General features: G+C 37.5%; 1 protein-coding gene across 1 annotated transcript in view; it reads right to left on the minus strand.

The window, feature by feature from the left end:
* Positions 1-26,520, minus strand: part of IMMP2L (inner mitochondrial membrane peptidase subunit 2) — a 478,383-nt gene that overhangs the window by 138,634 nt on the left and 313,229 nt on the right. The window contains exon 4 of the mRNA XM_055808309.1: positions 24,828-24,893. Coding sequence (XP_055664284.1) covers positions 24,828-24,893 — 66 coding nt within the window. The remainder of the gene's footprint in view (positions 1-24,827; positions 24,894-26,520) is intronic.

A 26,520-nucleotide genomic window follows, 5' to 3' on the forward strand; every position in this document is an offset into this window, starting at 1 on the left:
AAAGCCCTTATTTATTGGTATTTATCATTTGTGTCATACTAGCATCTAGAATATCTACCGACAGATATGGAATTTCACAGCTTTCCTATCATAATGTCCCAAAAACATAAAAGTTGCACTGAATGCAAATCAGTATACAGACATGCAAAGAAACAAGGAGATCACCAGAAAGAGCAACACAAAAGCATCTTCTGTTAAATTGCAAGTATTATAAAGATTGTCACAAGTGACTAAGCAAATGGAATCACAGAGGTTTACCTTTTTTAAAAAACATCAAAGAAACTAGACAGTATTTATTTTAATTATTAAATCAGTGGTCAGAGGAAGTTCTTCCTCAGGCTGCAAAGAGACAGAGGCCAAGTTCTCTGTACTACAAGACAATGCAGAAGAACTGAAAATTAAGAAAGAACTGAGTCTTGAGAATGATTTATTACTTGTGCATGACAAGATGATTTATGGGTGGACACAAAGAAACAGAGGTAACAAGATAAATATATGAGCAAGAATAGTCTCAAAGTCCCCTAACACCCCCACCCTCCAAAAAGAAAAAGTATTTGTGTTTGTAAAGACCAGAGAAATCAGATCTAATCAAGTCTAAAGATACTCAGCTTTTACTACACTTTCTTCTGAAGAGACGCAGAACACATACACACATATTAGAACTATGAAATATTCTTTATGAAGACAACCTAGAAGGCATAATTTCAGCCTGATTTGAGGACCAACAAAATCATGCAGTGGATTTTGGCAAGTTGACCCAAGTGAGCTGAAACACAGAGACAGTGTCACACAGACTGAGAAAGGAAACAGTGAGACCAGCCTGGATGTAGGGCAAAGAAGAGCCCTAGAATAGATGTCACATGGGAGTTGGCAATTGCACTTCCACAAGAAGGTGTCAGGAAGGCACAGCAAGATTTTACTTGGGACAGTTGGAAGCAGATCTGGAGTATAGATACGTAAGGCATACTTAATGATGGTGACAGCACAATATATGTTCAAGCAAATAACTTACACAGGGTATCAGATCACGACTTAAACCTGGTTCAGTGATGGGGGAACAAAATAACAAATCCCCCCCCAAAAAAACCTTGCATTTTGCACTAGAAACAAGCTTTGAATGCAAGGAAGAAATTAAACTACAGCTGATAGATCAACAAGATAAGAACAGAATAATGGTCTTGAAATTTGGCTAGAAAGACTTTAGTGAGAAAAGTTTCAGGTGAAAGGGAAATCAAACTGGACAGTGCCTGTGACAGAAGAGTAGTCCAGGAACATGAGACACTGATCGTAAAAAAAAACCAAACACAAACGTTTGGGTATTCTATAGATGGAAAAAGAAATCAGGTGAAATGAGAAACATGCTAAAAAGATCATTGGGATCAAGGACAAGTTTAAGACAGACAAGAATAATGAGTCAGAGTGAGGGTAAAGAGCCAGATAAACAGGATTAAAAATTCAGAAGATTAAATAAAAGAGGATGAAGAATAAACTGTTAAATCTGTGACTAGAGGAAGGACAGCAAATTGTAGAAGAATAGGAAGCAATAAGAGGTAAAAGGGAGGAACAAGGAATCACCTTAATCCCATGGAAATTACTGTATTTGCATAAATCCTAATAAAGTTGAGAGAACAATCATTATATCATTAACAGAATATATGGAAATGTTTATATTTTATTCAGTGAAATCTTTAATGGCAGAAAAATCTTGAAATGCAGTTGTCTTTGTTTATCATTGTCTCTCTTAAAAGTGATGTAAGATTGAGGGGAGTGTGTAGCTGCTAGCAGTTAATAACAGCACAAAAGAAGGGAAGTTACTAGACAGAGAGACGCGATGCAATTGTATGTTCAATTAGGCTTTCTGTTCAATGTACAATGTGTCCTTTCCCATTAACACTATTACTTATTACAATAATTATTGTCCAGAAGTAATTTTCCCTGGACACCTCCTCCAACAGGATCCAGGACAAAGGAAGAAAAGGGGCAGTGCCTGAAGAAACAACTGGCACACAACATCTCTAGGGAAACCAAGGGAAAGTAAGAGATAAGCAGGCTCAGAACAAGTTCAAATAACTTAAATTTTTCTGTTCTGTCTCTTGCCTGGAGAAGTGCTTTTCATGTATGCATGTAAAAGCACTGAAACTCTTCTAAATAGCTGTACTCCCTCCTTCTCCTTTTCCCAGGTAGGAAGAGAAAATAAAATTTATTGGCTGCAGCAGACTTTATTTGCATTCTGTCTTGTCATTTTGACTGTACTAGTTGCTGCAGCTTTGTCTCCAATGACTGGACTCCTTTTGAACTCTATGCTTAAAGTGTCAGCAATGGCTGTAGAGAGCCCTGATCTTCCAACCACGGCTACTGCCAGGCAATTGTGAACACAACATTATGTACATATACGTGCACACATATATACAAATATATACGTGTAATTATACACATATAAAAGCATATATAATAATGCAATATATATTATTTTTATATTTATATATTATATTATTTTATACTTGCGCACTGAATGCATGTCTCTGTGTATATACATATACTTTTATACACCAAAATCTCCATATGTTTTGAGGACAAAATAAATAAGGGGAACTGGAATTTAAGTTAGTAATTTTCTTCCTAAGATCATCTCTAGACCTTCTTTAAGTGACTCTCTCTGCATTGCCACCTGCAATCACTGAAAACTGATGAAAATTTCTTAAAAACCACAACATTCTGAAAGGCTGTGATTGTGAAAAGAAATTACCTTATATTCAAGCCTTCTGTTTTCACTTTATTACCTTACTATGGGAGCTTAGAACTGATCCAGCTCTGTATCTCTAAGTTTCAGTTTCCTCTGTGGTACAGAGTATTTTAAGTTCTGGGCTTCTAACTAACCCATTAGTCTTAAAATTAAGAGAATCAGCCTACTGCCACACTGTAGATCTCAGAAACGCTTCCTGGCTTCCAGTTCACCCCTGTTCTATCCGAATCTTATGTTAGTACTAGACCCACAGGTACATCCTATTGTCTCCTTCCCTTCTTCCATTGGAAACGAAAACCAAGTAACAGAAGCTAGAAAGGAGGCACAGCATGAGCTATGCAGAAGTAAAGACAACTGGTGCATCATGGTATGTACATCCTATGTAGATTAGACACCATTTCTTTTCTAACTCTATATAAATTTCCAGAGCGCCGATGATTTTAATGGAGTCAGGAGTTTCATTCTAGAGAAAAATTTCTAGGCCAATCCATCTTGAAAATACAGTCACAAGCAACACAGCCACATTTTGTTTTCTCACCCCAAAATGACAGAATAGGACTAATCGCACCACATTAAATTTCTACTCTATGGACATTCACACTTAAACTAACAAATAAAAGTATAATGAAATTTAACCATCTCTTCAAAAGTTTGTTTAACCTGTCATTACAATCTTCCAGTGGCAGAAATAAAACTTTCTTACGTAAAATAATACGTAGTACATAACAATCCTTTAATTAGCAAATAATTTCTAAAATTTAATGCATAACTGTTAACAGTTTAATCCAACCACTTCTAATCTCATATATTTTCTAAAGCTATGGGGAGTAGTTAATCGTATCAATCACGTAGCAAAGCTTTACATATTGAAAATTGTTATCAGGTCTCCTCTATCGATCTTATATTTTCTAAATGTTCCTGTTCCTTCAGCCTTCCCTAAGCTATCCACTTTGTTTGCACCTTTTAGGTGCACTGAAAAATCAACCTGCTGTTCTTGCTGAGGCTTCTTCATTTCTGCACTGAACAGAATAATTATCTACTATGTCCTAAAATGATGTTTCTGTTAAGTAATTAAATTTAGTTTCTATAAAACTATCATATTGCTGCTTGTTATTTACATTGTTGCACAAATTCCCCCCATTCCAATCTCTTTTCTTTTCTAACAACACCTGGCCAATTATTTTATACCTTGAAATTTTCATGACAAATGTGATGACAAGAACAATGCTTCTCTGTGAAGTAAAAAGCACATGACAAACTACCTTATCATTTCTGTCAGAATACCTATATTGATGCATCTGTACAGGAAAGATATGGTCTACTCTGAATTTTCATTTCTTTGTTTGTTTTAAGATAAGTTGGTTTCTTTGACTGGATTATTTTTTTTATTTTGTTTTATGGAGGTTCCTTGGAGAAAAGATTTGCCCTATCCCATGCTATGGACTAGGGAAAAAAATATTTTCCTTCTTTTTGTATTGTCACATACTATTATAATTTGTTTATATACATTGGGATTATATTGAATTTAGCATCTCCAGTTCCAAGAGGATTACCGTTAACATATCTGTGCTGCAAGGAAAAAAAAGCTGCAGCTTATACCGATATCAGTGCCATACATTCATCAGCTTACTGACAAGAAGTCCCCTAGTTTGGAGATCAAATCTCCTTAATGTTCCCAGTGCAAAATCTTGCATCTGGATATTTCATTTAACAAATAATGTGTGCAACCAAATACAGATTCATAGTCTCCTATTGAACTTACATTTGAGAAGGCTGATTCACATTGATTATACCAACAAATGTATGGAATATATCAGTCATACAAAGTAAGACTGATCTAGTTCTTGAAAGAATACAGGTGGTTGAGAGATGTGTGGAACTCAAAACTTCAGTATGTTTGGTCAAATATGTTCTTACACTTCTTGTCATAGGCTATAGCATATTAGCTATGACAGTAATTAACATCTAGAAGTCAGTAGATGCTCATGGAAGAGCAATCTCAGACAGATACTACTACTAGCCTCTTAAACATAAATTCTATCTCCCAGTACAATGCAGTATAAATTTCAGAAAAAAAGTGTAGCTCTAAATGAAGTGCAATAAACATAAATTAACTATTCAACATATACTTTCCCCAGGCTAGAAACTCTAGAACTCTCCAGTTTAATTTATTTTTGTGCAGTTCCACTGTCATATAATAGACATGTAAAAAAATTACTTAACTTGAATATTATATCAGGGAAGAGTCACTGATATATTTGCAGATTTGCTATGGGGTTTTCAAGATTAGAGCTCAACATTTTTTTAAAGAAATGACCACAGAAACCAGAAAGTATTAAAACACTAGCTATGAATTATTTACAGCTCTATTAACTATATATTATACAATCATATATTCAGTACCATATCAAAATCCTGAAACTACTGTTTCATAATATCTGTATAAATCAAAGTATTTTGTCAAGACTCAAGAGAAAATTGTATTTGCTATTGCTTCTGCTACAGGCATTGCCCAAAAGATGTAATACAGCAGTTGTGGAAACGTTCTGTACTGTGACAGATCTCCAGAGCCTCTTCCAAAGAGGAGCAGAAAAATGACATCTGCACCTATTATTTTTAGTGAGTTGTGGAAATATGTCAGGTTTTCCATCCCTCATACTGTCACTGTTGTTCAGCTTTTCCATTTTCACAAAGACAAAATTACAAGTACTGTTCCTGGGAGCAGAGAAGAAACTGTGTTTGCAGCAGAACTGAGACAACAACAGTACATTCTTTTCACTTAGATTTTACTGACTGGATGCAGTACTTTCTTAAATTTTTGTGTCGTAGAATAGCCTTATGTCAGTATAATGTGTGTCATCATTTGTAAGATAACTAAGCCACGATTTCTAAAAGCCAAAAGTGAGATTTCTCAAACCTGTACTGACATGCCTTGATCAAATAATCTATGAAAGCTTGGCCAATGACACGTCACATTCATGTACCTGTTCAGTAAGTGTGACATAGAAATTCCAGTGCTTCCCATAACACAGAAATCTGATCCACAATTCACTAAACACAATGGAAAGATTTCCGCTGATGTAAGGGATTTCAGATCAGCTTTTGGTTAACAGTTATATTAACAGCACTGAAGGGTATCCTTAGAGATGTCACACTCCTTGGCTTCCTGTGATCTCCTGTGCATAAACACATTCTTAGTTTTGTGGAGCTTCTTTTCAGACACATCGATGACAACAGCACTGAAGAGCTTGAAAGAGTTTTATTAGGTTTTTTGTTTTTCCAGAACTGACAAATAAAAGGAAGAATTAATTATTTCTTTGCTGACTGGGGAGAGACTGTCTTCTGCAAAATTTGACAGCTTATTTGCTTTCATAACTTTGTGGGTCAGAGTACTTGTAAAAAATCCTGACTGGGTGATCAGAAATCCACTGAAGGTTTAAAAAAAAAAATAATCAACATCATGCATTCATTGAAAATCAGTGTGTTACTATTAAAAAAGCTTGAAAAAAAATTAAAAAACACAAGGTTATTAATTTTCTATCATCCAATGTTCTCAGAAATTCTCATCAGCTTTAATGCACATTAAATATTGCAACTTAACAATAATTAACTGGTATTTATGTCTATATACATTTGGCCTTTCTTAATTAAGGAAGATGGGTCCTTTGCTTTCTTTCAACAGTCTGAATGTCTGTGTTGCAGCACAGCCAGACAGAGTTTCAAGATAATGCAGTTTTTAACTGGATTTTATGTTTGAAATCAGCTAGTTTTAAACTTACCCAGAGCCTTGATCTGCTGTAGCCAACAATGTGATACCAAAGGGATTCTGATATTAGCCTGATGTGAGTTTGGTTTGGTGACTCATGTAGTCGACTTAAAGAAGCATTTAAAACAATATTAAAAGTAACTGATACTGATTTGGTCAGAAATTGAGACATTTTAATTTCAGTATTTATTTTAAGTATTGAAGAAGACGAGTATAATCACAATGGCTGAGATGGAATGGAGGTATATCTGTGTGAATCTGGAACTCCATTCTGTTTTGCAAACATGATTTCTTTTGTGAAGCTCCAATTTGAATCACAGGTTTTATTTTGGAATTCAAGATTCACTCTGTATTGCATCTTCCAATGTGGACTACAGACTCCACTTGGCAATAAGATCTTTATATCTAACTCAATTAGAGTATCTGAAAAGCTGGCAGGGAATAAACATGACTAATGATTCTGATTATCTCTCAACTGCTGACCTATCCAAGAATCTCTCTGCACAAAACCTTGCAGGGTGATCACAACTGATGATGTTTATATGTCTGACACTAGAAATAACTATTGTAGCAAATCACACTTGTATCTGTGCAGTGCTTTAAAATGAAGGTAAACCCAAAATAAAATAGCTACGTTCAATTTAATCCGAATTTAAAGGGCAATTTCTGGCAAATTTATCATTTTCAGAATAAGTGAAACAGTTCATTCTCTCTGCAGATCTACAAGGATGCAAATCCTGTTTTCAGAGATGTCCTGTTCATGACAATACCTTTGTTGAATAACTTTTCCAAATGATTCCCAACAAGAGGGAAAGCAAAACAATTTAAGTTGTTCAACTTAATTTGTTTTCAAATTTGCATTTATTGCCAGCCGCTGTGACTGTCAGGTGGAGAGTTTCAGGTACTTGAGAACACCAGCTTAGCAATTTTTCCTTCTTTTAAGAGACATGAAGTTTATTCCTCTGATCTGGTTCTATTTAATTTAAGCAGAATTTGTCTCCAGTGAGTAACGGATGTTTTGAATATCTTGCAATTAAAGTCAGTGTGTTTAAGCATATATTATATACTTCATTTATATTTAGACTGAAAGCTTCAGTTGCTTGTAAAGTGACAACACAGATTCTAGGTTTGAATAGCTGCATCATGGTTCATTTCAATCTATTTATCAGTTCTGTTCCCAGCAGACCTATCTTCCACCTCTTGATTTTTGATAAGTTTGGCAAGTTTTTTTTTTCTCATTCATGTATATATCAGCTACACATATTTATAAAAATACATTTATATGAGTAGATATATTTATATATATGTTTTCTATATTCACATTGAAAATCCAGGTACACTATACAAAATATTTAAAGGGCTTACAAATTTAGCACAAAGAGTGCCTTGTCACTTTCTGCCCTTACTGTAAGCTGTCGCTGCCAGTGGTCTATACAAATTTCTTCTCCAGAACAGAGCAGCTGTCCCAGCAATCATATGTTAAATAATGTCTACAAAACAATTACACTGGAAGCTGGTCAGACACCTTAACATGAGGGACACTCTTCTATTAGTGACCATTATTCAAATATCAGCCAGTGAGGATACTTAGGATACAAGGAATGAGTCAAATACAAATGGTTTTCACTTGCTGTTACACTCCAAAGATGTACACCATCCTTAAGCTAACTTCACATACACAGAAGAAAATTCAAAGAACAATTCCTATACAGTAAATGACTCGAAGATTCAAGCCCCAAAAGGTTGCTGGATGTTTGCCAAAACTTCAGCATGAAATTTTTAATTGCTTCTCATAAACCTTCTAATTTGTTATGAAGAGTGACTCGTGTGCCTACACATAAGTGACTGGTGCTATTTTAGGTAGTCTGCTGAGACATCCTCATGACAAGGGCAGCTATAACACAATGTTCAAGAGAATCGTGCCTTTCTGAAACTGTAGCTCATAAGCCCAGACAGGATAACTAGGACATCTAAAATGCCACTAGACAGGTATGTTTAAGCAACTGAATCCCACCTATAAGGCCTGTAAAACTTGTGGTTTCCTTTTGGAAATTAAAGGTTGTACAAAAATACATTTTTAATTCATCACTCAACTTTCAATGGTAAGACCTTGGATTCAAAAATTTCAAATACGAATTACATTATTTTCTTTCAGCAGTTAGCCACTAAGAGAAAAAGGGAAAAAAAAACCCATCTTTCAGCAAAAGATGCTAATTTCTTGCCCTTGTCCTGGCAACAGTTAGTATCTAACAGTTAAGTACAGCAGAAGAGAATTGAGCACCTAAAAGATGAAACTTGCCAGAAACTTTTTAAACTCTGGTGAAAAACAACTGTGGGCCAAAGAGTAGATGTTCAACATATCCTAGTATGATCAAAATTATCCTCACATGCCAGTGTATGAAAGGATAGTGCATACAGATATGTAAATATTTTTAAAAGAGTCCTCAAACTCTGTTATGTATATCAAAGGATGCACGGGAACAGAACACAATTACCTATGTAGAGGCTCTTACAGACTGACTTTAGCAGTGGTACAGTATGTATAGAGGATACATGAGCATAAGGGGTGAGGGAAGAGGGGGTGAACAGAAACATAATTTCCTAAAATGTTCCTTAAAACTTAAAAGAAAAGAAAGGGGGGTTAGAGGATGAGTTACACTACGTTGCACTACAAAAGCTGATTAACTGTTACGTGAGTATTTCTACTGTAAATGGTTAGTTCTGTCCATGAAAATTTTTTAAATCTTCACATTAAATAGAGTCTCAAATTACCTACAAAATGGCTTTTCTTTTACATCACTGTCCTGGTTTCAGCTGGCATAGAGTTAATTTTCTTCTTAGTAGCTGGTGCAGTGCTGTGTTTTGGATTTGGTGTGAGAATAATGTTGGTGGCACACTGATGGTTTTAGTTGTTGCTGGGTAATGTTTATACTAAGTCAAGGATTTTTCATTTTCACAGACCCTGCCAGTGAGATGGCTCAAGGGGCACAAGAAATTGGGAGGGGACACAGCCAGGGCAGGTGACCTGAACTAGCCAAAGGGATATTCCATACCATAGAACATCATACTCAGTACAGGAATTGAGGGGAGTTGGCTGGGGCCTGCCAGTCACTGCTCAGGGGCTGGCTGGGCATCAGCAGGTGGTAGGCAATTGTACTGTGCATCACTTCCCACCCCTCCCCGGCCTTACCTTTGAATTTTATTCCTCTCCCATTCTCTCCCTGTTATTATTATTATTATTATTATTATTAGTGGTGGTGGTGGTTTTGTTGTTGTTGGTTTTGTTATTATTATTATCTTTCAATTATTAAATTGTTCTTATCTCAATCCTTGACTTTTACCATTTTCCCCAATTATTCTTCCCATCTCATTGCGGGAGGCATGGAGTGAGCAAGGGGAGTGAGCAAGCAGCTGCATGGTACTTAGTTGCCAGCTGAGGTTAAACCACAAAGATCATCATCATAATGATTCACATTATGCACAGAGAAATGAAAGGTACAGCTGTTGCCCTGTGCTTTAAGGTTAGTAACATTAGGGGCTTTTCCTTTACAGCCCTGTAACCTTTAACTTGTAGCATTAAAGTCTGCTTTTGTCTTTCACTGACATACCCCAAGGCTGCTGTGGCAATACTTTCTTACCTTACACTCCCAAATGCTCTTGCCTTCATGGCCTTGCGTCATCAAATTGCAAGACTTTGATATGTTTCTGATGGGTTTCTTGTGGCAACAGATTATGACTGATTTTTAATTCACCCTTTATCCTCCTGCTCCTCTTTCACCTCTCACTTTGTAGCTTTTGCTCTATAACTTTATGGGCAGGAATATGTAGAGCTTAGTAGGTAACATTAGTAGATAATTATTATTTAAATAGCACAGAAGCAGTACCCAGAAATATTTGCACAGAACTTTGCAACATGTTAAATGAGTGCAATATCTGCACCTGATCTGTGTGCTGCAGTCAGCACCATCAACAGTAACATGTGAGAGAAACCAGCTGGGACACCAAGATGGTCCTTCTGTAACTGTATAGTCACTGTGGGAAGTGTTCAGGGGAATATCTGTACCACTGGAGAAAATTATGGGAAGAGGACTCTTGCCTGGAGATATCCCAGTCTCTTCCTTTCCAGCTGGCCACTAGTGTAGCTTTCTCTTCTCTTTGTCTCACTCTCTTTTTATTTTTATTTTTTAATTTTCAAATAATTTTCTTTTTTTTCATTACGAGTATGTATACTATCAGCTATGGACCTCACAGGTAAGCCTGTCTGCTCAGTCTTTGAGTAACACAGAGAATACTCCAGATTTTAAGAAGTCTTCTACAAAAATCAGTAGACTTGTATATAATATTCCTGATATATCTGCTACTTTTGCCCACATTTGGGCAATGAAACTGTTTGTCTATGTGGCCAAGCCAGAAGGAAAGTAATTATGAAAATTCAATATTAAATATACTTCTATATTCTCTGAAAAAAAGGCATATTTGAATTGACAGAGTGGAACAGTTTGATTTAAAAGTGCTCAGGCATTTGTTATTACTTCAAAAATTGACCCAAATTTTCAGTTTCTGTGTAGTAGAGATCCCAAAAGAACATACCTAAAGCTGATCCAACTGAACCTGTTCAAACAACATCAATATTGCCCAGCAGACGATGACAAGAATTAGGGATTTCTCAGTAATCTGTCAGGAAACTAAAGCTTTCTTTACAGAAATACAGAAATCCAACCAGAGAAGCAACATCCTAACAGTGTTATCACATCTCTCAAATAATTAAAAATGTTCAAGATTTTTTAGATAAATAGTTTGAGGAAACACAGAAGCACAAACACTGCAGCCAAACATCAGAAATGCTTTCAACTTAACTATCTAAATCTGACAATGCAAAAACATGTTGTTGGATTTTATATTCATATGGAATCAAAGGTAGAAGTTCGCTGATTCCCTTAATTGCCTTCCATACGTATGACAAACGTGAGCCCTCTTCTGTCCCATGTGTGAGAGTTCTTGATAGAGACCAGCAAGCGCTCCATATTGACCTCTGTCTCATTGGAAAGAAACTAGAATTAACACCAGCTGAATAAAACTTAGAGGAATGAAAACTATTCTGATACCTAAAAGTTCTTTCTGTTATTTTACCCTTTTCATAAATTACGCTCAAAGAGTTAATTGTGTTGAAATAAACATTAGCATAACACCTAAGGATATAATTTTTTACCTGGCTATGGAGTGCTGGCAGCATAGATACTGAACCTAAACTGTAGAATAACTCATTAGGAAATATGCAATAGCTGTGGCAAGATTTACTGTAAGTATGCTTGAAGTGTTTTTAAAAATTAATATTATGCTGCTATGCTTGGCTTAATTAGTTTTCTTCTTCATTTACAAAGCATATCTGTCTGGTTTATGAACTTAGTCTCTATTCCCCATTCTTGAAAGCCTGTTTAATTAAAGTTTTAACTACTGTATAAGCTTTAGAAACAGTAGAATGACTTTTATTACTAGAAATCTACATCCTTATTTTAAATATGATCAAACCTACATATACTTTATCTGAAATATGACAAGACATGCTCAATAATACTCCTGAAAAGACACATGATTCTGCTACTTTTAATTACACGTTATCCATTTCCACAATATTGCATGCAGGCAATTTTGGATTTTGTACAGAAAGTTGCACTAGTAGTGGAACTGTGATTAATTTACCCAGTCACCAAGTCAGCCCTCTGAAATCCATTAAAGGTCACCTTTCTTTTTTAGGTACGTACCTATTTCTAATCTGTTCATTGATTTCCTCATTCATTATTCTATTCTATCTCTTTTAGAGGTCCATCACTTATTATACTCCCACCTCTACTTGTAGGGCACTATGCTTTGATTTTCAATTATAGCAAATCCTATCACAATCATTTTCAGCATTTATCACTTGCTCCCCTTCATGCTATAATAAATGTTTAAATACTAATTTATTTTTGCTATATATACAAAATTGAAACCCAGTCATTAGAAATGCTATACCTGAAGTTCTAGAAATACATGATATACAGTTTATCATAACATATTTTTGGCTGCATATTAAAAAGCTTGTGGCATAATGGTCAGTGAGCAGAAATTATTTGTGCAATCACTGCCAACAGACTAAAGTAAAGCAGAAAATATTTTTGGCTCCCCCATGCACAGATGCTGGAGACCCTGCTTAATGACTTGTTACCCATTATACCCAAAATACACTACAGTTTCATCACACAATTTACTCCACAGAAGCAGAATGTCAACAATAGTCAGTCTGATAATAATGAAAAAAGATAATAGTCATTTTCCCTCTTATTCTCATTTGAATCTCATAAGTACTGGGGTGATCAATTTCAAAACCTTATTAGTTCTGCTGCTGTGAACTATTCAGGACCTCATTTCAAGATCAGTTTGCAGCACAAAACTATGAAGGTAATCTTTTTAAATGAACAATTTACAATTAATATTTCTGCCAACATATATTTGCAAGTTTTACGTAATAGCAAACACAGTAATTTCAGATTTTTTGAATTAAAACAAGGGCAATTATTGCATATGGCTGACCAACAGTGCTATAAGATATGCACTGGTACGAAAAAACTTTGTCAAGCTGTAAATCCAGTGAAGAAAAAAAAATAAACAAATGGAAAACTTTACACTATTTTACTAAAAAAAAAAATAAAAAGATATAAAGCATCATCAGTTCATTCTGTGTAGAATTCTGTATTCATTACTCCACTCAATAGAAAAATATGAAATGTACAAAATGAATTATAAGTCTTTAAAGAGGTGTAATATTTTGTATTCTTTACATATGTTCTTACAACAAAAAATGTTTTCTTTACATATGCTCTTATCCCAAGAAATGTTTTAACCAGATTTTTATTTAGACTAAATTGGCCTATTTCCCTTAACATTAACAAAGCTAAGATGGTTCATACCAGCTGAGACTCTGATCTTATGAGAGAGTATGTTCAGATCATCACAAATGGCAGTGTTGATGCATTTTAAGAAGTTATTGTGCTTCAGCTGGAGTTGGTAAGCAGACATGTGGTCCCTGTCAGCTCATTGCAATGCCAAGTACATGGTGTTCACTCAAGCTGCCTTCAGCAGTTCCAAAAGGGAGCCCAGAGGAAAGCATTGGAAAGATGAGCATTTAGGAAGAACACTTTGGAGAGGAGCTATGCTATTTTTGTATACAGTATCAAAAGTGATTCAACTGCAGTTGTTTCCCTACATATGAGTGGAGATGGAAATTAATCTTCATTAGACTGGAGCAGTATCATGCATGTAGTCAGCTTAAATGAAGCACATGAGGGAGCAGTATCTCCAGCTGCGGGGGACAGAAGGAAGGGGTGGGGTGGGGGAAGAGAGTGTGAATGAATATGTGTGTGTGTGTGCATGCGTGCACACTAAAGCAGTACCTTTTAAAAACCACCAATTCCGTAATTTGTAATTACCCTATCACTACTCGATTTGAAATGAACAGAACGTCTGCTTAATTCTTCCTTCAAAGGAGACAAAGGAATTCAGACCAAAAACCAAACAAAACAACCCCCCCCCAAAAAACACCAAAAAAACCCAAAAATAACAAAACCAAACAAAAAGTCATTATTTGGGACTCTGCAACCATGATAATGATCCAGATAATGAAACAACCCCATACTGAGTCTAGTTCACAAGATAATTTTCTACTCATTATTGGTAGGTGAATACTATCCTTTCACTGTGTCACTGGCTGAGTTCAGCACCCTAGATATATTCAAGCAAGACAGAGAGGACTTTTGCACTGCTGTAAAATGAAATAACCCATAAGATTCATTTACAATATTCAGAGTAGACTCTTCTGTTTAAGCGTGTTTTCCCTCAATTTGCAAACATAAAAATATCCTTGATCCTAATACTGCACAAGCTAATAAAAATTATCCTTTTGATTTACAGGAGGCAAGTGCGTGCATGAATTACCAGGTTCTGAACCTTGTTTGCCTTCCAGCACACTTAGAAAAATCTGCTGCTGAAAAATACATGAACTTGTTGTTCATTTTCTAGGATGAGGAACCCAGGGAGTTCAGTTAATGGCTGTTCCACAAACCTCTTATGTGAGCATAAGCCTACAACAACCGCTTTCATACTGACTTCCTCTTCTATAAAATGGGTTTTAATACTATCTCCTGCCTCCTACCCCCATCTTTGGTCTTGTCACACTGAGCTTTTAATTTAGTATATACAGATGAGCATCAGAGTTGCAATGGAGCTCAAATTCTATCCAGAAAGTACTTAAGCAGACGTTCAAATGTTGAGAAGATGAAGCCCTGAACTGCTCAGGACAGACCGTTTTTACTAAAAACACCCTTTATTCTAATGCCTAAGTATGGATTTGAGTCCCAAATTTCAGACCACGAATGACATTTGTATTCGTAGCTTAGAAAGCAAAGGGGAAATAACTTGTGGAAATCAAAATAAATGAAAGCATTTTATTAACTATTGCATTTTCTAAGTGTTAGTGCATTTTACTCACTGCTCACTTTTTTAAAATCTTCATAAAGACAATCTATTGAGCTTCCCATTGAGATGATTATACTTGTATGCATGTCTTTTCTAACCATCTGATGTCTTGGCAGCAAATCAACTTTCAGCGAAACAGAAATCAAATGTATTTCTTTAAAGAAAAATGCCTACAAAAGACATGCTCTCTTAAGCCAGATTAATACACGGTACTTGTTTAAGCTTCTAACAAAGAAAACATTCCTCTAAAAGATGCAACACATTTGAAAATTAATATTTGAGATTATAGAATCATATGATAATTCAGGCTGGAAGGTCCCTCAGGAGGTTTCTAGTTCAACCTTCTGCCCAAACCAGGGTTAGCTACAAGATAAGGTAAGGTTGTTGAGGGCTTTATCCAGTCATGTCTTGAACACCTCCAAGGATGGAGACCACACCTTCTCCAGCAACTGACCCACTGCCTGACCTCATGGAGAAAATGCTTCTCTTATCCAATCTGAACCTCTCAAGTTATGCCCATTGCACCACTATGCCTGGCTCCACCTTCTTGCTAACCTCCCCACAGGTACTGGGGGATTGCTTTAGGTGACCCCAGAGCCTTCTCTTCTCCAGGCTGAGCAGTCCCATCTCCCCAGTCTCTCCTGACAGGGCAAGTGCTGCAGCCCCTGACCAGCCTGAAGGCTTGAGGCCCTTTGCTGGATTTGTTCCAGATTACCAATGTCCTTCCTGCCCAAATCTGGACACAGAAGTCTATGTGTGGTCTATGACACAAAGGTATTTTTCTCTTCCTGAAACAGCATTTGTGTATATCACAGCCCTGTTCATAATGTTTGTGTTTAAAACCTATCAAAAGGCCTCAACATCCTAGAAGATAATTTCATAGAAAATAAAAATCTGCCTATTAGTAGTATTATCTGCTCTAACATTGGTCTCTGCTTAGCGTCCAGCACACGGAAACCAGTCAGGGGAAGCAAACTGGTGATCATAACTCTGCTGGATATTTGCACATTTGAAACATCACAATTGACCAATGGCATAAAACAGCAAAAGTTACATGCTCTCAGCTGCTGGTGTGAGCACAGTCCAGACAGGCCATGATACTTCAACAGTACTTTTCCCATCTCTTCCAGATTTTTGTTCTCCATTCTTGTAGTTTTCAAGGCTAAAGACAAAGTGCTTGTCTGCCTCTTTTCTCTTAATTCTATAACACATATGACCACAAGACAGAATGGTACTTCACACAGCTACAGCTAATGCTGGCAATAAGTGTCTGCAGATACACTTTCTGCATATACTGAAGTATACTTCACAATAACCATGGCTGCATAACTACAGGGATTTATTGAAAGCTATGAGAAATGTTACTCCAAGGTGCCTACAGAGCATTTAAAAGACTCCCCCACTGTTTACTACTTTGGCAGATTAAAATAGTCTTTGAGCACTACTGAGACCTGTTATGCGCAGTGTTCACAGATACGCTATCTTAAAAGAGATGCTGCTTTTCACATTTTAAAGCGCTGCTCCTCTAATTAAACAAAACCAAAAACAAACAAAAAGCCCAAAACAAAAAAGAGGAAGAAAAAAGGAAGAAATAATAAAAAACCCCTTTCTCCCTGTTATAAATGCAGCTGTCATTTGTGGCTTGATTCAGACACACAGTAATGGAGAGTAGCTGACTATATATTGCAATTGCAATTGCATACTCAATTTTTAGTACTTTTGGGTTTAGTCTGAATAGTAACTCTGAAAACTCACGTTATTGATGGTCTCTTTTTTATTGTCTCATAGTGTTGTCCAAATCAAACCTCCTTACTTCAGAGGTAATAGGATATGTTGTTTCTTTTATCTATAAGCTAACACTGCAAATTCTGTACAATCTCAGAGAATCATATTACCCTGGGTTTTTTCCTTTAATATTAAGAGTTCCAGAGGTCACACTGGCTCTGCATTGTAACTCCATTACTTTCAGTGAATTTTGACAAATGAAACCAACTGAAATATCGAAGAAATGGTATTGATGATATACACAATATTTTAGCAATTTTACTGCTGCTATCTACTGTTAGGAAGAATATATGTCTTTAAAATGTTACGGACATTAAAGGAATGAATTCCTTATTGAGTGGAACAATGAGTAAATATGGCTATAATATTAACACTCACACTTTCCAATGTGAAAAAAAAAGTAAAAAATTATTCTGGAAAACTATGTCTTTCTATTTTTTGTATGTTCATATATTGTGCCTTTGTGAAAAATTATTTTACCTTTTATTTTCTGAAAACAAAAGATAGCACATTTGTACATTTTTCTCCTGAACTTGAACTTTCTGTTCTTATTCTTTCTATCTCTTCATGCATTTTCCTCAACTATTACAACCAAAATCTAATGCAAAGCAAAAACATTTCTCCGTATTTTATAATAGTATGAAGAATGCCAAATTTTAGAAATCCAGCTTTGCAGGTCTTCATTACTGGGCCTAAAGATCTATAGAAACTTAGAAATTCATTATGGATACAGAAAAACTCTTCATCTTGGGTTTGTCAGATAGTTTTTATAGCTCAAAGATGCTGTACCAATATATATTCCCATCATTTGCATTTACAGAAATGGAGTCCAGTCATGCAAGGACTCTGCATATGGAAATGGAGTCAAAATCAATGCAAACTCCATTTAGGATACTTGAAAGGATACAATCAATGCTGGGGAGCCATGACAGAGCAGTATAGCTGGAACATAATAAAAGCTTTCTTTGGCTTAAAAAAAAATCCTGCCTGTACCTAACAATAAGCACTTCAAAAAAAATCCTGTCTGTACCTAACAATAAGCACTTCAAAATAAACTGCATAAAACCTACGAGATATGCATGCTGTACACATGGCCACAAAACAAAAATATTTTGGAAGGCAAAGAGTTTTTAATCTAAGGGGCAGTTTGACTGCTACTACATCCTTTAGATACATAAAGTACAAAGACACAACAATAGGAGACCTGCAATTAGTCAAAAGGAAAGATCTTCTAAAATCTGTAATCTGAGGACAATGCTGCATCTCCATAGAGCACAACCAGTTCTCATTTTTGTCAGTTCTGATGGCAATCTTCCCAGTGCGGATCCTCACACTCACAGATCTATACTCACAACCCAAAGAAAGAGACAGTGAGCTTTGTGGAAGAAGGGAATAGGATACAGCCACAAACATACCCCATGTATCATGATCAACTGTGATTCCTAGCCTTTTGATGTCTTCTACTGATAATCCATTTTTTCTATTCCAACATTGAGCCAGTGCAAGCAGTACCTTACCACATCACCAGTACCTCAGAATAATTACCAGAGGTCTTTGTGTGTATGTCAGGATGGAAAGGAAACAAGATGACTCTTGCTACAGCACTAGTGAACATAGAATTATTTCTCTGTGATTAAATGGTGAAGGCCTGGATGATGGAGAGAGGCTTGGCAATAACAACTGCCAGCTCACTCAACACTTGGGGGTGCATCCCATCAGGGCCCATGGATTTGTGGGTGTCAGGTTTGCTTAAGTGATCTCTAACATGATCCTCCTCGACCAAAGGGAAGTCTGCTTTCTACAGACTTCCTCTCTTGCCTCCAGGGTCTGGGACTCCTGAGGGCTGGCCTTAACAGCAAAGACTGAGGCAAAGAAGGCATTCAGTAGCTCCACCTTCTCTGTGTCCTTCGTCACCAGGGCACCAACCTCATGCAGCAGCAGCCCCCATTTTCCCTGGTCTTTCTACTCCTACTGATCTCCTTGAAGAAGGCCTTCTTGTTGTCCTTGACATGCCTCACCAGATTTAATTCCAAACAGACCTTAGCCTTCCTTGTCACCTCCCTGCATGCTTTGACAGCACACCTGTATTCCTCCCAAGTGGCCTGTCCCTTTTCCCACGTCCTGTAAAATTCCTCCTTCTGGGTTTTTTTTTGGCCAGAATTTTGCCAGAAGCTCCTTGCTCATCCATGCCTATCTCCTGCCTTCTTTGCATAATTTTTTACTCATGGGGATGCATCACTCTTGAGCTTGGAGGAACTGATGTTTGAATATTAGCCAGCTCCCTTGGACTCCCCTGCCTTCTAGAGCCCTGACAGATGGGATGCCTCCAAGCAGGTCCTTGAAGAGGCCAAATTTAGCTCTCCTGAAACCCAGGGTTGCAATCCTACTTATTGCCCTGCTCCCTCAACACAGGATCTTCACCTCCAGCATCTCATGGTCACTGCAGCCAAGGCTGCCACCAACATTCATATTCCCAACCAGTCCTTCTTTGTTTGTTAGTTCAAGGTACAACAGCAACCTTGCCTCACTGGCTCCTCCATCAGCTGTGTCAAAAACTTATCATCAGTCTCTGCAGGAACCTCCTGGACCATGTGTGCCTGGCTGTGTTGTCTTTCCAGCAGCTATCAGGGTGGTTGAAGTCCCCCATGAAAACTAGGGCCTGTGATCGTGAGGCCACCTCCAGCTCTCTGTAGAAGGCCTCATCAACTTGCTCTTCCTGATCAGGTGGCCTGTAGTAAACATCCACAATGTGTCACCCATTTTAGCCTGTGCCTGAACCCTCACCCATAAGCTCTCAGCTCCTTCTTCACCCACCCATAGGCAGAGCTCGATGCATGATACATTCCACTTGCTCTCTCACATAAACAGCAACTCGACCACCTTGCCTTGCTGGCTTGTCTTTCCTAAAAAGTACAAAGCCATCCAAGACAGCATTCCAGTCATGCAAGCTATCCCACCATGTCTCTGCAATCGTAATGAGATTGTGGCCCTGTGACCACACATGGATCGTTAACACTTGCTGTGTATCCCCCACACTGCATGCCTTGGTGTACAGGTATTTCAGAGAGGCAACAGAGCGTGCAGTTTTCCCAAAAGGGGCCAAAAGGATCCACCACAGCCACACGCACCCTGGAGGTGGTCGGCCTTCTGGTTTGTATCTTGAGAGGCAGCTGTGGAAGATTTGTTGCCACTGCTGTTGGCCTGGCTTATTCCCCAGTTGGATGTGATGGTGTTAGCGTCGTGACTTTGGACATCCCTCACCCCCCAGCCAATTCCTTCAGTTAAAACCAGGGGTCCTCAAACTACGGCCTGCGGGCTGGATACAGCCCCCAGGGTCCTCAATCCGGCCCCCGGTATTTACAGACCCCCCTGCCGGGATTGGGGCGGGAAACCAAAAAGCCGCAGGTGACTGCCTGCCACTGCATCCGCACGCCGGCCCCCTGGTTAAAAAGTTTGAGGACACCTGGTTTAAAGCCTGCCTCACCAAGCTGGCCAGCCTGCTGCCAAAGATTCCCTTGTCTCTTCTAGGCAGGTGGATCCCATTCCTCCCTAACGGGCTACAGTCGGCATAGAATGACCAGTTGACATAGAAGCCAAAACCCTCACAAGGGCACCATCTATGAAGCCAGAAGCTGATTTGCATTACGCATCTACTTCTGACTGCACCCTTTCCTCCTGCTGGTAAAATGGAAGACAAGATAACTTGGGCACCGACATTTTTCACTAGCATCACCAGGGCTCTATAGTCTTCCTTGATTCCGCCCCGGTTCTGGTTTGCAGTGCCATTCGTGCCCCGGTGCAGCAGCCGCAGCAGGCAGCCGTCTGTGCTCCTGACGAGTTGTGGCCTCCCTCGGCCGCACCTTCGGAAGGCAGCACCGCTCTCAGGCCGGGCCGGCAGCTGGGCGCAGAAGCAGCGGCTGCAGCCGAGGCGAGTGCCCGGCGCTGCGGCAGAGCCCCGCGGCGCTGCCCGGGGCCGCGGGCACACACGCCCGGTGCGGGGCGCTCCCCGCGGCCTCCCGCGCCCGCCAAGTGCCGCCCCGCGGCCCGGGCCCGGCGCTGCCGCGGGCCCCCGACACCCGCCGCGGTCCGGCCGGGCCCGCCAGAGCTGCCGGCCGCGGTGGGGCTCCGCGCTCGGCCCCGCGGGTCCTGGTGCGCCCCGGCCCTCGGCCCGGCCCGCCGCCGCTGCCTCCTCGCCTACTGAGAGAGGCAAGTTTAAACTCAGTTTTGGTTCACTTTGCATAAATCTTCATTTCTTTGCGTTACTGAATCGTACCATAACTCATCTGTGATAGATTACTATAGATTTTTTTAATTTCCACCACTGCATTTAAGATAAATGAGTTTTTATAAGTTTAATTTCAAGTTATTCAAAGTGTTTTATAACACCAATATTAATTTTTAACAGACTGGATTATATTGACTTTTAAAATAAGGCTTCCTTTGGAAGAACTATCATGTAAACAGTCTTCAGGAACCACTGTAATAATTTCCTACTTAAAGTTAATTCTCCTGTGAATCCATGGAAGACAAAAGAAAGGCTGATCGATGGGAGCTATGCTTTGCAATATTGTCTATATACAAGCTGACCTATAGATTCATTCTCAAGGGCTAAATGGTGATTTTCTGTCTATTCTTGAAATTGTTCTGAAGAGGAAGCTCTACTAGCTTATCCAAATTAAATTATCTGTTACAGGTCTGTGGCATGTACTATATGCTCCTGGGGATTTACAGAACACTACTGAACGCACTTCACCAGGACTACCAACTGACTGGAAACCAGAACAGAAAATCAAAGTGCCAGAATTCTTATGCAGTAAGTCTGTAGCATTTTTCAGTCCCTCAAAGCATATTTCAAAAGGTGAAGTACTATGTAGCCCATAACACCTGATTACCTGAAAAATACAAAATGAAAGGTCAAAACGGACCCATTGCAGATCTCTTAACTACATTCCTCTTCAAAAACTAGAAGACAGACATTATTCTTTGCAAAATGTACCTTTTTAAAACTTATTTAATGCTTTTAGAAAGGAAGAACTGAAAAACAGATTTTTTCTGCCATGACACCTCAACTCAGGTCAAAATACAAAGAACCTTTCCTACAGTACTGATGGCTCTGCCTACTCGATCTTTCATTACTTTTGGTAATTAACAAATAGTAAAATGCTAACTAACTTATTTTAATTGATAATATGAGAAAACACAGTATTCTTGTGACAAATTATCCCTAATCAGGCACCAAATAGATAAATACAGGTAATTCATTCATCTATGAAAGCATAATTACAGACTCACAGATCATATTGTCTTATTACCTATCTCATGGAGCACTACATGAAAATACCTTCCAAATCACAGTTATTTGGAATCCTTTCTTTACATTGGGGACTGGAAGACTCACCATTGAAAGTGTGTATTAATTAATTCTGTCACATGACACCAAGCAAAATTTGCAGAGCAACAGATAGGCTTTGTACATTGCACTGACCTTCCACATAAAATGTCCCACAAAACACAACTCTCTGTATAACCACTACCTCTGCAAAACCATTGTACCCACAAACAGCCCCATATGTGCTAGGGCCCCAACATATCTAACTGATGATTCCCATTTTTCTGTACCTTGGAACTGAAACAACTGCTCTGTAGTGAGACTAGATGTTTTCTCAGCAAGAAGGAATTCTGGTTGATTACTGGAGCAGCAAAAGGCTTAAAGAAGTGCCTGTTTTTTTAGCATACAGGCATATATATATACTCCCTTTCAAAGACTTGATATTAGGAACGAGGACGTTCAAATATTCCTCCAAGGTCAGTATGTATTAGTTGTGCATCATGTTTCACCCATACCAAAAAAGAGTCAGAACAAGAGGGAAAAGTCCCATACTTTCAGATACATTTTTGTACATTGTCCTTGTTACTTTTAGTTTCATTCACAGCATCATTGCATGCAGATCAGGAATAATTCAGTATATAAAAATATATAGATACAAAATCTTAAGATATAAAACACAATTCTTTTTGGTTTGTAATAAAGAATCTCTTCAGACATCAAATAGGAATCAAAATCTATTTATGTTTTCTATACATGTTTTCAGTTACCCGTTGTCTGTTTCACTCACAAATATCCTACTTACATACCTGCTTGCAGTATCACAACAAAAATAACACATTTTAGAACAACCTTGCCAGCTTTGCTGTTTTATCTTATTATCTAAGCTTTTGCTTTACCCTAGTGCTATGAAGAGCAGCAAGTATTACTTACATTTATGTAATGTACAAATACGTAATAAAAACTTAATAAGTTATAGTAGTCTGATAATTTATTCTTTAGCTAAAAACTAGTTTCTACAGTTAAAGCAAACAGCCGTGGGACAATTTTCATGCATTTAAATAGAAAAAATGCCCATCTGAATTACTGAGATTAATATTTCTATCAATAAATTAATCTAACCTCTTTTACCACAGACAAATGAGGATCATTGTAGAATGTCTCTCTCACTTTTGTGTCCATGAGTGATTCACTAACCTACAGGCTCATCAGTATTCTGCTAACAATCTGAGAGCTATTACGCCCCATACCTTTGTCCATTTGGCCAAGAACACCCACAGAAGTTAATGAAAACTTCAGAGTCTTAAGGCATTTGAATGTACAGCATAATTAATTTCCTACATCTGGAGTTTAATTTATTAAATGTCTTGTATTATTAAAAACGATATTCAGTTTCAAAAATTCAGACAACTATGTGAATATTATAGAACAGTGAAAAGTAACACTTGAAATTGCCTTATATTGCGATCTCTTTCTGACATTACTACAGAAATGAATGAGGAATACTGAATCATGAACACACCAGTTTTATACTTATATGAATTACAGCACTAATATCAACTACATCAAGGAATAAGTACCTTCTTAGGGATGTAGGTCTATAAAAGGCATCACTCAGTAATGCACACTACCCCTGTTTTTAGTTCTTTAAAGTGATAGCTAGTTTTAGCTGTAATGTCCATAGGTTTTGACATCAAATTATCTTCTTAGTGTGTGTTATTTCAGATATTTTGCTTCAACAGACATATTCCAAGCACCCAAAAGCCCACCAGTGCTGCTATTCACTAGGACTCATTGAGATCACACTCAAATACTTGATTTGAATTGCAGCTGCCAAGTACTTGTTAAGTATTCACCACACCAGTGCAAGAGTTATTATCTAAATGAATTGAGTCTCAGTCTGCCATATTGTCTGAGAGCTCCCAGGGTCATTCATATTATAGTGTGGGAAACTAGGGATATACACTTCCAGCTCTATGCCAATTGTATTCTGTACCTGGGAAAAAGAAACCTTTTCAAACAAGCATTTTCATCAAAATAATACTGTTCTCACAAAAACTTTTGATTTACATCTACTAGTAATTTATTTCCACCTAGCCCCAGTAGGAAGGTCTATCTGTCAGAGTAAACCAAGTCTTGAAGTACTCTAGAGTCTACTCTTGCTACACATTTTTTTTCTGATAGAATAATTTACTCCATATCAGTTCCAGCGTATTCCCTATAGACTCCTACACACTGCAGTGAAGACAGTAGTCTGTGAGGGTTCTTTGCCTCAAAAATAAAATAAAATAAATTAATCCCCTAAAAAAAATGAAACAAACAAACTTTAAAAACCACCCTACTTTTATTTACCAACCACAGTATGAAACAGCAGCTGGAGTCTCTAACTGAAAAATCACAGCCATATAATCTTATTGAACAAATGCTGTACAATTACCTGCCTTGACGTGTGGCAGAGATATTCTAAGAAACAAGTATTATTTGCACCCATGTACCTTTCATGAGAGAATGAGCAGTTTTGTGTAGCATTTCTCCTCTCATTAAAAAAGAGACAGGTACAATGCTGACATCCCTGTTAAGAACAGATAGAAAGAAAATACCAGAAAGTTCTCGTTGTCTAGGATACTGATTTAAAATCCACTGAAAAGCTGCACTATTCCTATAAAGACTTAGAGACTAAGGCTTAAAATACTTACTTGATAATGTCTCCTTCAAGAGCAATCACTCGTTTAATGATCTTCTGTTCAGGGTTTCTAGGAGACCTGAGACAGGGAATAAGGTTATACAATCAGTAATGTTCCTGTTGTTTTAAGAAAATGAAAAGAAATTCCACAAAGAAATAGACACTATTAAAAGTCATTAGGAGATTCCATGTTCTCCTTGATATAGCATCAATCACGATGTTCCACACTGACGTGAAGCTACTGTAATCATTCCTATTGCAAACCATCACTGAAAAGTAAATGCTGAAAAATGGACCGGCTTACAGACACCACAATAATCAACATACCTTTTATCATGAAAATTACACTCTACAACATTAAAAGTAGAACGTCCCACTACCAGTGAAGAGGGTACTTTTGCAAATAGATTAACATATGGAAACCTGAATTTCCCATCATATTGTGTTCAAACATTCATGTCATTCACTCACTTTGGGAAAAAAAAAATGCTCCCTATGTTATATTCATATATCAATCACTAATTTAGGTAAAACTTGCCTAGGAAATTATGGAAGTTTAAAAAAAGTTGTAAAATTTTCTGAAGGTTTCATCCTTATCCAGAGCTTCTTAATGAAATAACATGTTTTCACTTCAAGTTATTTTCTGATAAGCATGTTTTATTGAGTGGATTCTGATCATGCATTATGTAGTATTATGAGAAACCAAAGCTGAACTCGCATGCCCGGCCTGAATACTCCAACTGGCTGTATGTATATTAATAGACAGGACAATCAGAAAACAAATAGTTTTGACAGGTTAATGTAGACATATGTGCACCACAAGATTTCTTTCTTTTCTATATACTTTACCTTTTTTTTTTTTTTTTTCAATTTTTCACTTTTAATTATTTAACTATGCAAATTTAGTAGAGTGTTTTCATGTTACTTAAAAAAATCTTTCTATCTGCTGCTTTTATATAAGAAAGTCAGTGAAGGAACAAATCATTTTGACTTTCCGCTGATGTTTAGGTTCTGTCTATTAGACTCCAAGTACAGCCTGCTAGACATGAAGTTGCAAGAGCTTTATATTACAGTTTTCACGCCTAAATACATTGGCCATGACACCCTTACAATAGACCAGTACCTTTAAGCTCATCTCTAGTCAACTGATAGCACACTAAGATTACATGTCCTTAAAAAGCAAAGCTGAGATGAATCTGGATGAAAAACTTGCTCACACTGCTGCATGACTAAAGGCATTTGCAGTTCACTTTCAGTTCCAAAAGCTAAAAAGAAAAATATTTTCAGACTTTTCAATTTATTTTTTTTTATAGGAAGTGAAAAAAGTATTCCAAACATTTGAAAAGTGATTTGGATTTTTTTGTGTGTGTCAATATATTTGAGACATACTTCTATTTCAATGTAATGATACAAAATTCGAGAAGCATAATTTTGAATTGCAAAATACCAAATAGTTTCACTTTACATTTTACCAAGCCTGAAAATCCTATTTTTACAAAGCAGTGTGGAGCTGTGGACATCAATAAGGACCATACTTTTATTCCCTAGTCATCACTGGAATTTTCAAATCATGATATAATTTATGATAATATTTTATTTAGCATTAATTTTACCCAAAGATTTGTATATTTCAGCTCAGTCTTATCTTTCATGTTCTTTATCAGGCTGAGAATACACACTTTAGTAGTATTCTATTTGTCAGTCTT

Source organism: Falco peregrinus, chromosome 6 (assembly GCF_023634155.1).
Source record: "Falco peregrinus isolate bFalPer1 chromosome 6, bFalPer1.pri, whole genome shotgun sequence".
NCBI lineage: Eukaryota > Metazoa > Chordata > Aves > Falconiformes > Falconidae > Falco > Falco peregrinus.